The 16,664-nt window shown below is 44.1% G+C and overlaps 2 protein-coding genes across 3 annotated transcripts in view; one reads left to right on the forward strand and one right to left on the reverse strand.

The window, feature by feature from the left end:
• The window catches only part of DST (dystonin), a 432,436-nt gene that overhangs the window by 42,339 nt on the left and 373,433 nt on the right, over positions 1 to 16,664 (forward strand). The window lies entirely within an intron of this gene.
• Positions 4,888 to 16,584, reverse strand: LOC128833840 (E3 SUMO-protein ligase ZBED1-like). Its single transcript, XM_054022036.1, has 2 exons — positions 16,424 to 16,584; positions 4,888 to 7,372 (listed from the first exon to the last, which is right to left on the reverse strand). The coding sequence occupies exon 2, from the start codon at positions 6,954 to 6,956 to the stop codon at positions 5,199 to 5,201; it is 1,758 nt and encodes a 585-aa protein (XP_053878011.1). The 5' UTR covers positions 6,957 to 7,372; positions 16,424 to 16,584; the 3' UTR covers positions 4,888 to 5,198.

The following is a 16,664-nucleotide window of genomic DNA, read 5'->3' on the forward strand; positions in this document are numbered from 1 at the left end:
TATATAAAAATGTCCGGAAAATACGGACGTATGATAACCCTACCCACTGCCCCCTCTCCTCTTGGGGTGTCAGCTCGCTCAGCCTGCAGATTACAACCTCCCCGTGCTGCTGCAACCCTGCGCCCCACGGCTAGGAGCGGTGGTGTCTCTGCAGCCAGTTGCTGGTGCGGGGGACCCGCGGCCACTTTTCCCTCCTCTGAGCATCCCCCGTGGCTCTGGCAGAGCCTCACTCTCCCCCCTCCGTCCCGGCCGTGCAAGGAGTCCTCCCCCCCCGCCAGCGGTCTGTGCAGCCGGGGCTGTCTCCCCACCAGCGGAGCCGCTGCCCGGGGGTGGGTCCTGGCGCAGGGGAAAGTTTCTCGGCGTGCGGCGGCGGCTCCCGGGAGCCTGAGCTCCCCCACCCAGGAAGGGCCCACGCTGCAGCGCCTCCCGAAGCCTGAGCTGCCGCAGCCTCGCTGGGTCCAGCTGGGAGCGGGGTGGAGGCTCCCCTGAGGGAGGTGAAGGGTGGGGGACTCTGAGGTGGGGGGGATTCTGAGGGTAGGGGACTATGGGAGGAGGTGGGGGGCTCTGAGGCAGGGGTAGTGGAGAGTGGGGGGCTGTGGAGGGGGTGGGCTATGGGAGGAGGTGGGGAAATAAGGGTAGGGGTTATGGAGGGAGGTGAAGAGGAGGACTGAGGTGGGGGTGCTGTGGAATGTGGGGGGCGCTATGGAAGGTGGGGGCTATGGGAGGGGGTGGGGAGTTCTGAGGCAGGGGCTGTGGAGGGGGGGGATGCGGAGGGCAGGCTCTCAGGAGAGGGGGCACTGAGGCAGGAGAAGGCTGAGGATGGGCCCTGTGGAGAGCAGGTGGCTCTGGGGTGAGGCCTGGGGGGTCCGGCGAGCGGGCAGGAGTCGGCTCTGGGGTGAGGCCTGGGGTGTCTGGTGGGCGGGAGGCGGCTCTGGGGTGAGGCCTGGGGGGGGGTCCGGCGGGCGGGCGGGAGGTGGCTCTGGGGTAGGGTTACCATACGTCCAGATTTTCCCGGACATGTCCGGCTTTTTGGTCCTCAAATCCCCGTTCGGGAGGAATTTCCAAAAAGCCTGACATGTCCGGGAAAATAGGGAGGCATGGTAAGGGGACCGCCTCCTCTCCGGGCTCCAACTTTCCCGTCTCCCGCCACTCTCCACCGCAGCGGGGGCGGGCAGGAGGGAGGAGGGGGAATGCGGGGTGCTCAGGGGAGGGGGCGGAGTTGGGGCGGGGCCAGGGCCCCGTGGAGTGTCCTCTTTTTGCAGTATTGAAATATGGTAACCCTATTCAACAGTAGACACCACAAATAAGTTTTCAATCTAATGAGCAGAATGAATGCATAATCAGAGACATAGAATAAAGCAGCAATATCATCTTGGTCTGTGATCATATCAGCTCTCAAGCTAAGCAGGGTCAGGCCCTGGTCCTCCTTAAATCTCCAAAACTAAATTGAGCAGGGATGTTCCTAGTCAATATTTTAATGGAAATCCTAAGGTTCTTCACTCACCTGCCTAAAATATTGTGTATTATTATAATTATTGTTTCTCAGTTGTATAGAGCAAGGTGTTTTACAGATACATAATAACTAAAGTGACTATATATTTTGGTTTAATAGGACATCTTGATTTTTCATATGCTGTTCTGATGTCCAGGGAATTTCTTTCAGGACACCTGAAATGTCCTGTTTTTTGTTTTATCACTTTTTCATAATACCTACAAAATGTTTATTTAAGACTTATTGCTATGCCAAGGAGAATGTGCTTGCTGGGAACAAACAATCCAGTCGAATGAGTGTTGAGTTTGGTGAATAGTGCCTTGGGTGAAGGGAAAAGTTGAAAGAGTATAGACTCCTATCAGAGCTGTTCTTTTTCTCGAAGAAAATGTTAGACACTTGGTCAGAGTTTCATGATAAACTCACTCAGAACACCAAGCTACTGGAAAAAATTCTCCACACTGAAAAATAAGCATATGTTACTGTTGAGTCAGAAACTGGCAGTAGCAATACCAGCACACATTTACAGGTGTAAATTTGTAGGACTGTTTTAATACCTAGAAAAATCCTTTCCCCCAATCATCCCAGTTTTATTTGGAAAATATGGTCGCTTTAGTAATAGGACAATTGCCCTGAAGAGTTTACACACTATAGAGATAAAATACATGCACTTGCTGAAGGACAGCTAATCAGAAGACATGCAGATATGCAAAGGGTGCCATACCCCCACCTGTTCATCTCCATAGCTGAAAGGGCTGGACCCTCCTAACATGGGTGCTCTGCCTCCACTGTAGGGTTACCAATGCAGGATTACTGCTATGTTTCACCCCAGGAGTGGCTACATTTCATTGATATGGGTGGGGAGAGCAACATTCCTAATCTCTCAGGATGGAAGGAACTCTAAAAGGTATTATTATTATTTAGGGCCTTAAGGGTGGGGTTTTGAAGCAGAGAAAAATGGAAAAGTTTGTCAGGGCTCAGTCCGGGAAACAGAGAACCCCTGTGGGATTAGCAGGAAGACAGTAACTCAGCGATGAGTTAGAGCTTTTCCCCCCCAGAAAGCAGCTATAATAAACATTAATAATATAATAATATAATAATAAATATACTTAGCACATATATTCCAAGCACTGTACAAACATTAACAAAAATATTATAATCCTTACAATACACCTGATGTTATAAATGAGAAATAAGGACTATGAGGGAGAGAAATTAAGAGTGAAATCAGGATGATAAAAACTGATGATTTAAAAAAAGTTGGATTTTTTTGTATTTAAATTGGTGATTTTGTAATTTAAATAGGATTTTTAAAATTTTAAATATTTAAAATTAAATGTTAAGTTGCAGCCTATGTTAAGGTCTAAGCTTTTAAAGTTCTATTAAAATCATTTACATTCATGTTGGGATTTGCTCTGAAACCTCTTTCCACTTGGCTTCCCAAAAACTGAGTTCAACTCCACATTTTGTCACACACATATTTTTATTTGACATACAGCAAAGCTATGCTGTATTGCTCAGACTCAAGTGTAGGAGGTGGGAATAGGGCATACCACACATCCAAAGTTACACAGAAACCTCTTCCTTTATATACATTTACACATCACATTGCATTTACTTTGCATCACATGTTTTGGGATTGGCTTGGTTACTCTGTAGAAACCAATCCCTGTACAGCATGCTCTGTCCATGCGTTCATGCATGATCTGACCTTTACCTTATCTTACATTTAGGCTTGTTTATTAATACCAGGATGTTCCTGCTGATTTTAGCTAGCTATCCTGATTCCAGCATAATGCTTGTTATGGGAACTTAACCTTCCCAATGATGCCCACTAAGAAATGAAGCAAGTTACTTATGTCAAGCCAGGCCTGCAATTAAATGCAAAAATAATATTAAGCAGTACATGTTTGCTGTCAAGTTCTGAAGAAATACAACCCACTGAACTGGTGGAAATCACTGGCTAACAACCTGGAACCACAGTTTTTTGAAGTACTGAACCAGTTTTTGACAGCAGGTGTAGAGAAAATATTTTAACCATTTCAGTCTATCCATCTGGTTCAATTCAATTACTTGTTCATTAAGAACATAAGAATGGTCATACTAAGGTCAGGCCAATGGTCTGTCTAGCCCAGTATCCTGTCTTCCAACAATGGCTAGTGCCAGATGCTTCAGAGGGAATGAATAGAACAGGGCAGTTATCGAGTGATCAATCCATCTCCTGTCAGTTCCAGCTTCTGGCAGTCAGAAGTTTAGGGACACCCAGAGCATGTGGTTGCATCCCTGACCATCTTGGCTAGTATCCATTGATGGACTTATCCTCTATGAACTTATCTAATTTTTTTTTAACCCAGTTATTCTTTTGGCTCTGTAGGAATGTGTGGCCATCCCTTCCCGTCAGTCTTGGAGAGAGGCCATGTCCCGTTGGTCTCGGGTCTCTACCAAGGCAAGGGTTATTGGGGCAATTAACAGTCTCTAAGGCCCCGGTTGTCTAGGCAGGGTCAGGTGACAAGCAGTCCAGGGCCATGGTCTCAGGTGGGGCAGGGCAGAAAGTCTAATGAGCTCAGGCCCTCAGGCAGGGTGGAGTGAAAAACAGTCTAGGGGATCTGGCCCTCAGGAAGGGGGGGACACCACACAGTCTAGGAGCACAGGCCCTCAGGCAGAGCGGAGTACAAAACATACGTCCTGATGTTCTGGCTCTTGCGGACAGCAGACAAACACAGGCCTCTTAGCCTAGAATGGGGAGGCTGCCACCCCAGGGGTGGGATTGGCAGCAGAGGAGTAGGGGAATCTGGTCCCATCCTACGCCACCGGGACCCAGCCCAGGGCCCTAACAGTGGGTGAGTGTTCAGCCACTGGATTCAGCCGAAACATGCTGACTGGATTCAGGCAGTGACACAACCAGACGATATTCTAGTGTCCCAGGGCTACTTCCAACATTCTCCTTAAGGTGTATCTGGGGCTCAGGGTCGTCCTCCATTTCCTTGGGGTATACTGCTAATGGCAGTCCTAGCAGCTCCTTGGTGTCCCTGGCAGCAGACAGCTCTGGCAGCTTTTCTAGGTCCTCGGCGCTGTAGCGGTCTCTGTCTGGCTCGAGACACAGCAGTGGACGAGAGCTGTCCATCACCTCCAGCAGATCCAGCCCAACTGAGCTTCAGGCCCTACCTTTTATATTTCCTGTCCCTACCCCTCTGCTTCCGGCGGGGTAGGCAGGGGTTCCTCCCCGTCAGTCTCAGAGGATGGCCATGTCCTCTCATTACAGGCCCTCAAAACATCCCCTGGCAATGATTTCCACAGGTTGACTGTGCATTGTTTGAAGAAGTACTTTCTTATGTTAGTTTTAGGGCTGTGAAATTATTAAAAAATTAATTGTGATTAATCATGAGATAAAAAAATAGTTGCAATTAATTGCAGTTTTAATCGTACTGTTAAACAGTGCGATTAAGTGGATGTATTCTACATTTTCAAATACACTGATTTCAATTACAACATAGAATACAAAGTGTACAGTGCTCACTTTATACTACTATTTTGATTACAAATATTTGCACTGTAAAAAAGATAAACAAAAGTAGTACTTTTCAATTCACCTCATACAAGTACTGTAGTGCAATCTCTTTATTGAGAAAATGTGTAATTATTTTTTTTACATAACTACACTCAAAAATAAAACAATGTAAAACTTTAGAGCCTACAAGTCCACTCAGTCCTACTTCTTGTTCAGCCAATCACTAAGACAAACAAGTTTGTTTACATTTACGGGAGATAATGCTGCCCACTTCTTATTTACAATGTCACCTGAAAGTGAGAACAGGCGTTCACATGGCACTGCTGTAGCCGGCGTCGCAAGATATTTACGTGCCACATATGCTAAACATTTGTATGCCCCTTCATGCTTTGACCACCATTCCAGAGGACATGTTTCCATGCTGATGACAGGTTCTGCTCGATAACGATCCAAAGCAGTGCAGATTGACGCACACTCATTTTCATCATCTGCCACCAATGGAAGGTTCATTTTCTTTTTTGGTGGTTCAGGTTCTGTAGTTTCCGCATTGGAGTGTTGCTCTTTTAAGACTTCTGACATCATGTTCCACACCTCATCCCTTTCAGATTTTGGAAGGCACTTCAGATGCTTAAACCTTGGGTCGAGTGCTGTAGCTATCTTTAGAAATCTCATATTGGTACCTTCTTTGTGTTTTATCAGATCTGCAGTGAAAGTGTTCTTAAACTGAATAACATATTCTGGGTCGTCATCTGAGACTTCCATAACACTAAATATATGGCAGAATGCGGGTAAAACCACAGAGCAGGAGACATACAATTCTCCGCCAAGGAGTTCAGTAACAAACCTGCAGGGCTCAAGTAGTGTTTCTAGTTTTTGCAGTTTTTCAAAATCCTTACCTGTTGGCACTGATAGTTTCTGCTTTTGAAGAGCTAATGTGGCTGTGATAGCAGCTTTATTGCAAAGCAGGTGCTGAACCATACCCAATGTGGAGTTCCATCTCGTTGAAATATCTTGAACAAGAGGTTCTTCTTTCTGTCCCTTTGCAGCTTGTTGTATTCCTAGCTCTGTATTGTTAATTGGACTGTGTTTGAAATGGCCCACAAGTTTTCTACATTTTTCCAGTATGTTTTCAAAACCACCATCACTGAGCGCTACTGTAATGGATCGCTGCAGACTGTGAGCGATGCATGTCATGTGTTCAAAAGGCAAACGACTGTCTGCTGCTATCATATTATGTGCACTGTCAGTACTAATTGTTGTTACTTTTTCTTGAATATTCCATTCTTTTGCAACATCCAAGAAACACTCTGCACATGATTCAGCATGTCTCTCTTCAGTATGCATTACAGTTAAAGCAAATGACTGCAGTGTCCATGAAGCATCAATCAGGTGTGCCGTGACTCCAAGATAGCTGTGATTGCTCAAGGATGTCCAGTGATCACCAGTCAAAGCAACAGCTAGTGCATTTTTCAAAAGCTCCAACTTTGTAGTCTTCTCGTTGTTATATAGATCATGTATTCGTGATGCAATAGTTCCTTCGGAGGGCAACGTGTATAACTGATTGGAAGATGCAATTTGAATAACATCTCTTAGCCCTCTGTCATTTACAATGTTGAGTGGTCTGCAGTCCATAGCTATCCACTTTGCAATAGCATTGGTTAAGGTGTTGTACTTTGTTTGATCCATGGGCTTGTAACGATCCTGATACTCTGCAAGCGTACTCTGTTGCGGTTGGATGGATTCATTTGCTGTTGGTGGGTTATCTGTAGCACAAGAACTGGAGGCAAAAGCATGTTTAGCACGTAAGTGGTACTGCAGACTTGAAGTACTTCGATGGTATTGGAACTCAGCCTGGCAATAGATACAGATAACCGTCCTTTTATCCAGAGAACCATCCGAAAATTTTTTAAAAATAAACCTCCCATTCAAAAGACCTGATCTTTTGCTGCTTTGCTCCATTAACTTTTTCTGATATTTAATCACTCCGGAGCACGAGAACACAGTAAAACTGTGCCAATGTCTGGAATAATTCAATAAATGCTATATAATCAATATATATTTGTGTCCTGTTCAAAGGAGCCTTTGCTGTCAATATGGAAGGATTTTACCTCAGGATTTTAGCATTCAGTAGGGAAGTGAATTGTGCAGGAGGCTGTTTTTTCCCTGCTGCTGCTGGATTAGCCTTTACTATGTATATATACTATTTTGTATGTGTCTCCTTTAGAGGAGTCTTGGCTTCTTGAAGGGGTAAGATTTTTATCTGAGAAAGTCAGTATTCTGGAGCTGGGAGGGGTGTGAGTTGTGCAGGAGAAGGGTGGATTCTTGATGCTGCTCCTGTTGGGTTGGGTTTCTTCTGAGCTCGTCAGGGTCGCCTCCTGTCCAAAGAGGAAGAGTTTCATCTTAGATATTTGCATTCATTGTTCAGGGGGGACAGAGAGGGTGGACTGGGGGAGGGAAAGAGGCCGGGGAGGAAGCAAGTAATCACTTGTGCAGGAGGAAGAGGAGGGAGGTGTCTTGCTGCTGCTTCTGGAAGAGTGGTTTCTGGTACTGGGATCATCAGGCTTGCCTGCTTTTACTGAACTAGGTAGACTCCCTTCAGCTGAGTGAGACCTTGTCTGGAAGGGAGGGTGGATTTTACCTCAGGGACTTGGCATGCACCAGGGAAGGAGAGGCCGGTGCAGGGAGGCTGAGCTCGCCAGGTCCCTGTTGTCTATGTGGTACCCCTCACTTTCCCCTTTCAGGAGTCCTGAGCAGCCGCCTCCAGCAGCAGGACCGGCCTTGGGGAAAATGGCACCCTGGGTGTACTTGTATTTTGGTGCCCCTGGCCCCCATGGGCATCTTCCCATTATCCCAGCCCCCATGGGCTCCCCACCCCTCCATCGCCCCTGCCTTGCAGGGGCTCCCCAACCCCCCATCACCTCCAGGCCCTGCTGCCTCCCTCCAGTGCTTAATTTGTATTGAAAGAGGTGCCAGGGCTCAGTCCCAGCACAAATTAAGCATTGGCTGGGCAGCCGGTGCTGTCCGGGCACTCAGCTCTGAAGACGATGCTGCTGCTAGCAGTAGCCCAGAAGTAAGGATGGCATGGTATATGGTGTATTGCCACCATTACTTCTGCACTTCTGCTGTGGCTCGTGGTGCCTGGCACTCAGCCTGCAGCTCAGGGTGAGCTCTGTATTGTCACCCGGGGGCTGCATCGTGCCAGAGCCCATGGCAATCTCGTAGCCCTCTGATCACTCCTGTCTCACCAGGGGCACCATTTCAAATTCAGGTTCGGCGTGAGAGTGTGTGTGTGTTTTGGGGGAGAAGTGTGTGTGTGTGTGTGTGTGTGTGTGTGTGTTGCGGGGAGGGGAGTGTGTGTTAATGGAACCCTGTCTCTTTAAGCAGAGCACTCAGGAGCCTGAACTTTTTCAGCCAGCAGCAGCTGGTGTCAGCAGCACTCACTCCTGAGCCAGCAACAGCAGCAGGGGTCCAGCTTAGCTGCAACTGGGTACTGAGTCGGGGAGGGAGATACTCCGACATCAGCCCCCTCCACTTCCTGCCCCCGGTCTGTGCAGCAAACAGGAGGCAGGCTCTTGGTCTGGAGCAGCTTGGTCAGGGGTGGCTCCATGGGAAGCGGGGAGGAGGCAGGAGCAGCAGTGGAGCCAGGTGTTGGGAGAAGGGGCACCTCTGCCCCAGAGGCAGCAGCGGCACTCCCCTGGGTAGTGGCCCCCCACACCTAAGCCCAGCCCTGTCCAGCAGGGAGGTGATGGTGCAGGTGGCAGAGGACCGGTCTCCTCTCTTCCCCCTGAAAGGTGTTTAACCGACTCTCTCAGATCACCCACTGACTAGAGGATAGGGTCATAATCGATTAGTGCAGCAGGAAGACGGGGAGCTCGCTGGAGTTGCCCGGGGATGGGGTCCTGTGGTAGTAGTTCTAAAGCGCCCTTTTCCTGCTTTGCGACCTTGTGGCTGCTGGCTATTGCCCTTACCCCTTCCCTCATATCAATGGATCATCGTGGGGGGAAGGGAGTGCATCTGGACTGTATTATGAAGTCTCTTGTGCCCGGCTGCCTCCTGCTGGCTGCCACAACCGGTGCCTCCCTCCCCACTGGGCCGCCGCCAAGTCCCATCACTAGAGGTGTGCCAGTAACACTTGTTAAAAAAAAATGCATTAATTTGTTTTGAGTTAATCACATGAGTTAAGTGCGATTAATTGACAGCCCTAGTTAGTTTTAAACTTGCTGCCTACTAATTTCATTGGTTGACCCCCAGTTCTCATGTTATGCAAAGGGGTAAATAACACTTCTCTTTTCCACACCATTCATAACTTTATAGATCTCTATCATGTTCCCCCTTAATTGTCTCTTTTCTGAGATGAACGGTCCAAGTCTTTTTAATCTCTCCTCATATGGAAGCTGTTCCATACCCCTAATAATTTTTGTTGCCTTTCTCTGTACCTTTTCCAATTTTAATAAATCTTTTTTGAGCTGGGGCGACCAGAACTGAATGCAGTGTTAAAGGTGTGGGCATACTATGAATTTATATAGTGGCATTATGGTATTTTTTGGTCTTATTATCTATCCCTCTTCTAATAGTTCCTAACATTCTGTTAGCTTTTTGATTGCTGCTGCACATTGAGCAGATGTTTTCAGAGAACTATCAACGATGACTCCAAGATCTCCTTCTTAAATGCTATCAGCTAATTTGGGGTTATTTTTTCCAGTGTGCATTACTTTGTATTTATCAACATTAAATTTCACCTGCCATTTTCACAGAATCATAGAAACGTAGGACTGGAAGAGACCTCAAGAGGCCTTCCAGTACAGTCCCCTGCACTCAAGGCAGGACTAAGTATTCTAGACCATCCCTGACAGCAGTGGTGAATTATCGCATGGGCCAATGGGGCCCGTGCCCAGGGTTCCCTGCCAATTTAGGGTGCCTAGAAAAGTCTCCCCCTCCTGCAGCCCCGGGGCTGCGGCAGGGGCGCTGAGCTTCTCTAGTCTCAGGGCTGCAGCGGTGGGGGCTAGAAAGGAGTGAGTGGGGGAAGGAGCAGAAGGGGGTGGGGCCATAGGTGGAAGGGGGCCACGGTTCTGGTGCCAACCCCCCCCCCACTTGCTCCAGCCCAGAGTCCCAGGAGACCTTAATCCGTCTCTGCCTGACAGGTTTTTGTCTAACCTGCTCTTAAAAACCTCCAATGATGGAGATTCCACAACTTCCCTAGGCAATTTATTCCAGTGCTTAACCACCTAACAGTTAGGAAGTTTTTCCTAATGTCCAATCTAACGCCCCCATGCCACAATTAAACCCCATTGCTTGTTGTCCTATCCTCAGAGGTTAACCCCAACAATTTTTCTCCTTCCTCCTTCTAACAACCTTTTATGTACTTGAAAACAGTTACCATGTCCCCTCTGTTTTCTCTTCTGCAGACTAAACAAACCCATTTTTTTTCAATCTTTCCTCATGGGTCATGTTTTCTAGACCTTTAATAATTTTTTTGTTGCTCTCCTCTGAACTTTCTCCAGTTTGTCCACATCTTTCCTGAAATTTGGCACCCAGAACTGGACAAAATACTCCAATTGAGTCCTTATCCGTGTGGACTACAGCAGAAGAATTACTCCTTGTGTCTTGCTTACAACACTCCTGCTAATACATCCCAAAATGATATTTGTTGTTTTTGCAACAGTATTACACTGTTGACTCATATTTAGCTTGTAATCTATTGTGACCCCCTGATCCCTTTCCACAGAACTCAGTCCTAACAGTCATTTCCCCTTTTGTGTGCAATTGATTGTTCCTTCCTAAGTAGAGTATTTTGCATTTGTCCTTACTGATTTCATCCTATTTACTTCAGATCATTTTTCCAGTTTGTCCAGATCATTTTGAATTTTAATCCTATCCTCCAAAGCACTTGAAACCCTTCCCTGCTTGGTATTGTCTGCAAAATTTTATAAGTGTGCTCTGTATGCCATTATCTAAATCATTGATGAAGATATTGAACAGAACTGGATTCAGGACCAATCCCTACTTCATATGCCCTTCCAGCTTGACTGTGAACCACAGATAAGTACTCTCTGGGACCAGTTTTGTTGCCCATTCACCTTATTTTGTGAGATCCCTTTTTAACTCTTCACAGGCAGTTTTGTAGTTAACTATCTTGAGTAATTTTTAGGGCTGTCAAATGATTAATCACAGTTTTAATTGCACTGTTAATAATAGAATAACATTTATTTAAGTATTTTTGGATGTTTCCTACATCCAATTAAAATATATTGATTTCAATTACAACACAGAATTCTAAGTGTACAGTGCTGACTTTATATTATTTTTTAATACAAATATTTGCACTGTAAAAAAGGTAAAATAGTATGAAGTGAATTGAAAAATACAAGTACTATAGTCCAATCTCTTTATCATGACGTTCTGTCTCTTGCAGACAGCAGACAAACGTATGCCTCTTGGCCTAGAATGGGGAGGCTGCCACCCCAGGAGTGGGATTGGCAACAGAGGAGTAGGTGAACCTGGGCCCACCCTACTCCACCAGGACCCAGCCCAAGGCCCTAACAGTGGCAGTGTTCTGCCACTGGGTCAGCAGGGATTTAGCCGAAACACGCTGACCTGGATTTAGGCAATGACAACCAGACGATAGTCTACTGTCCCAGGGCTACTTCCTACATTCCCCTTAAGGTGTACCTATGGCTCGGGGTTGTCCTCTGTCTACAGTGTACAATACTCACTTTTTATTATTATTTTTGATTACAAATAACTGTAAAAAGATAAAAGAAATAGTATTTCATCTCATACAAATACTGTAGTGCAATATCTTTATCGTGAAAGTGCAACTTACAAACGTAGAATTAATTTTTTTACATAACTGCACTCAAAAATAAAACAATGTAAAACTTTAGAGCCTACAAGTCCACTCAGTCCTACTTCATGTTCAGCCAGTCGTTAAGTGAGAACAGGCGTTCACATGGCACTGCTGTAGTCGGCGTTGCAAGGCATTTACGTATGCCCCTTCATGCTTCGACCACCATTCCAGAGGACATGCTTCCTTGCTGATGATGGGTTATGCTCGATAACCATCCAAAGCAGTGTGGACTGGCACATGTTCATTTTCATCATCTAGTCAGATGCCACCAACAGAAGCTTGGTTTGTTTTTTTTAGCGGTTCGGGTTCTGTAGTTTCTGAACCAGAGTGTTACTCCTTTAAGACTTCTGACAGCATATTTCACACCTCATCCCTTTCAGATTTTGGAGTGTTGCACTTTCATGATAAAGAGATTGCACTACAGGACTTATATGAGGTGAATTGAAAAATACTCTTTCTTTTGATTATAATTTTTACAGTGCAAATATTAGTAATAAAAATAATAATATAAAGTGAGCACTGTACACTTTGTATTCTGTGTTGTAATTTAAATCAGTATATTTGAACACATAAAAACATCCAAAAATATTTAAGTAAATGGTATTCTGTTATTGTTTAACAGTGTGATTAAAACTGTGATTAATTTTTTAAATCAAGTTAATTTGTTTTGAGTTAGTTGCTTGAGTTAACTGCAATTAATTAACAGCCCTAGTAATATTGTATCATCTGCACCCCTTTTCCAGATCATTTATGAATATGCTGAACAGCACTGACTCCAATACAGATCCTTGAGGGACCCCACTATTTACCTCTCTCCATTATGAGAATTAACCATTTATTCCTACCCCTTGTTTCCTATCTTTTAACCAGTTACTGATCCATGAAAGGACCTTCCCTCTTATCTCATGACTCGTAACTTTGCTTAAGAGCCTTTGGTGTGGGACCTTGTCAGAGACTTTCTGAAAGTCCAGGTACACTATATCAACTGGATGACACTTGTCCACATGCTTGTTAACCCTCTGAAGAATTGTAATAGATTGGGGAGGCATGATTTCCATTGACAGAAGCCATGTTGACTCTTCCCCAACATATGTTAATCTTTGTGTCTGATAATTCTGTTCTTTACTATAGTTTCAACCAATTTGCCTGGTACTGAAATTAGACTTACCAGCCTGTAATTGCCAGGATTCCATCTGGAGCCTTTTTAAAAAAAATTGTATTACATTAGCTATCCTCCAGTCTTCGTATTTAAGCAAGAGGTTACACATCACAGTTAGTAGTTCTGCAATTTCATATTTGAGTTCCTTCAGAACTCTTGGGTGAATATCATCTGGTCCTGGTGACATATTACTGTTTAATTTATCAATTTGTTCCAAAACTTCCTCTATTGGCACTTCAGTCTGGGACAGTTCCTCAGATTTGTCACCTAAAAAGAATGGCTCAGTTGTAGGAATCTCCCTCACATCCTCTGCAGTGAAGACTGATGTAAATAATTAATTTAGCTTCTCTGCAATGGCCTTGTCTTCCTTGAATGCTCCTTCAGGGTACAGTGGGTCCACTGATTGTTTGGGAGGCTTACTGCTCCTAGTGTATTTTAAATAAACTGTTGCTGTTAGTTTTTGTTGTCTTTTGCTAATTGTTTTTCAAATACTTTTTTGTCCTGGATAATGATGCTTTTACACTGGACTTGCCAGAGTTTATGCTCCTTCCTCTATTGTCCTCTGATTTGACTTCCAATTTTTAAAGATTGCCTTTTTGCCTCTCACTGCCTCTTTTACTCTTTTATTTAGCTATGGTGGCATTTAAAAAAAATTTCTTACTGTTTTTTTTAATTTGAGGTATACATTTAGTTTGTGCCCCTCTTATGGTATTTTCAAATAGTTTCTGTGCAGTTTGCAGGCTTTTCACTCTTGTTCTGTTGTACTGTTCCTTTTAATTTCTGTTTAACTAGCTTCCCCATTTTTGTGTAGTTCCCCTTTCATAGTTAAGAAACCAATTGGAAGTTGAGAAAGCGGGAAAGCTTGTTTTCCTCTTCCAATCTATGAGAGGATGAGATATACTAGTTCTAAAATCTTGAAGCACGTGGTGACCAGAAACAATCTTTCAAATTTACTAACTACAGATAATATTTCCTTTGGTTAATAACTCAGTTTTAAATGCAAATCATACTTTGAGAAAAAAAGTTTATATATCCAGCACATTTAAGATAGTTTATTTAATTTAAAAATTTAAATTGCTGTTTTTGTGCACTTTAATTGAATTTTCTAGCATATTCTAGCCAAATAAAACTTGACAAAAATTACAGAGAATATATTGTCATCTGGGACACAAAAAATAAATCATTCACCATTTTGTAACATCATCAAAATGTAAAAATGTAAAAATTAAGCATCTGAATAAATGTAAATTAAGCTATGATTCCTTAAATACATGTTTATCCTCCTGGTTATCAAAGAGAAGTACCAAATTTAGTTGCAAATGGACATGTTTTAGTGGTTAAATAGGATATCTCCATTAATTTATCTCCTAGAACTGGAAGGGACCTTGAAAGGTCATTGAGTCCAGCCTCCTGCCTTCACTAGCAGGACCAAGTACTGATTTTGCCCCAGATCTCTAAGTGGTGCGCTCAAGGACTGAACTCACAACCCTGGGTTTAGCAGACCAATGCTCAAACCACTGAGCTATCCCCTCCTTCCCACCCAAATGATGTTAGCAAACAGTGAGAATCAACTTTTCTTTTGCAATATAACTAAAAAGTACAAATGTACAATATGATTAAAATCAAAAACCAAAATCAAGATTTTCTGCTTTCGGATTTAAATCATTATTAAAATTGGTGATTTAAGTCGATCCAGCCTGGGGTCAATCCTCAGGAAGCTGAAACTGGTGCAGGCCCAATGTGTGTAGGGGGAGATGGACTCCATGAACGATGGACATGGCTAGTTGGGAACCATGGAGCTGTGGCCCTTGAGGACTTCTTTTCATGTTAGTTGCAGTAAAGTCTTTGAAGCTAAGGTCAGACCAGGAGAAACTGAACTCATGTCTACACAAAATTATTGTTTAAACCTCTGTCTGCCAGGAGTTATTGACTAAACCTCCCTACCCCTGCAAGGGGTGCACTTAAACTGTAGGGGTAGGGTACCTGCACCTCTATTCTGTGGCCTTGTGGGAAGAATTCCATTTTCCATGAGTACTACAGGATTTCCCCTGCACCAACACCAGTTAGAGAATCATAGCTCTGATTAGATCTCTGAAGCTTTCTGACTCCCAGCACTGTGCTCAATCCCCTACACTATGCTGTCATTACATCATGTTTTGGTGAACAATGCAAGAATTTAGTGAGAGAATTGTTCAAAATTATTGTTTTGGATTCAATATTTTTTCTGTACTTTAACACATGGACGGGTACAATGATAGAAAAGGGGACTAGAGTACGCTTGAATATGATCACCCAATAATGTTTGTTCACCCTTTATTTAGAGGATTATTTAACTGTGTATGATTGCAATTTAGGCTGCAGCATAAAATTTTCATTGCATTATTCAATCAATTATGATTCTGGGTTGTGCAGTTTTCATTTTTTAAAAAACCTAAAATGCCAATCTAAATAATAATATATCTTGTCAACCAATGCATGATTACCGTGAAAACCATAGAAAAACATTTCAGAAGTGAAAGAAAAATTATCACCAATAATAATTGAGCCACAATGAATTATGTTTTAATTCAATAGGGGCACATCTCAAGCCCTTCTAGAGCAGGCTGGCAGCCAAAAAACCAAGTTGAAAATATTAGCAGGCATTTAGATCTTCACAGTTTCCTGATCCAAGAAACAGTGGAGTCTAGAAGGGCTGAAGATGGACTCTACAAAACAAAAAATACTAATATACAACAAACCAGATTGAGAATAACATGCCACGAAAAATTCATGCCACTAAAATCATACCCTGGGTTGGAGCCAGATTACACAGCACAAGGACTATTGTAAATCTCCATCTTGAATCAGCAAATATAAGCATTGTTTTCCAATCAGGTGCACTGGCAAAGTCCCAAACATCCTTAAGTGGGAAATGCAGAGAAACAAATAGGAAGGCACACGATCCTGCATCAGCTCCCCAGCACTTGTGTGCGAGGGTCGATCCTGAAGATTTGTTCACCAAATCACTAAGTATAGACTAAAGTGCCACCATTTAAGCATCTCATTTTCCCACTTCCTCTAAGAGGCTAGGAAATCCAGAAATGGCACCGCCGGTTCATGGCCCTGCACTGCATCATTTTTATTCCCGGCAGTGATCCGGTTCTGGGCAGCTGCTGACTGCTCTGTTTATTAGAAAAGATAAACAGGCATAAAGGATATAAACCGAGATCAAACATTTGTTTACTGAAGCTGTCTCGGCAAAGAGAGGCTGAAAACCGCCATTTGTGCACCCAGTGACTTGAAAAGAAGCTGTGTGGAGAAACACACTTCCTCTCTCCTTCCCTCCTAGTCAATGCGCTTTCTCTGGGAATTGGCTACTCTGATTAGAAAACTAGGGCTAGAAAAGGGAGTCCCGCAAGAACGCGCGTACAGGAGACTTACCAGGGTGTGGTTTCGGAAACCTACTTGCAGTAACAAAGGCTCAGCATCCTGCGTTTGTTGGTGGGGTTTTTTTTAGACAGAGTTACATTAATGATTTAATCAGCAGCCTGGAGATGGTAAATCTTTTCCTTGGCCTGGCGGGGGAGCCAAATGCTATCAGTTTGTAACCGGGAAGGTTTTTGTTGCTGCTGGGTTTATTGTTGGGCTAGTCCGAGATCATTTGTGAGCTGGTTGCCTGACC

This window comes from Malaclemys terrapin, chromosome 3 (assembly GCF_027887155.1).
Source record: "Malaclemys terrapin pileata isolate rMalTer1 chromosome 3, rMalTer1.hap1, whole genome shotgun sequence".
Classification (NCBI taxonomy): Eukaryota; Metazoa; Chordata; order Testudines; family Emydidae; genus Malaclemys; species Malaclemys terrapin.

Bases quoted from the DNA above. Each gene is read 5' to 3' on its own strand.
- LOC128833840 (XM_054022036.1), bottom strand. From the start codon at position 6,956: ATGGAGCAAAGCAGCAAAAGATCAGGTCTTTTGAATGGGAGGTTTATT.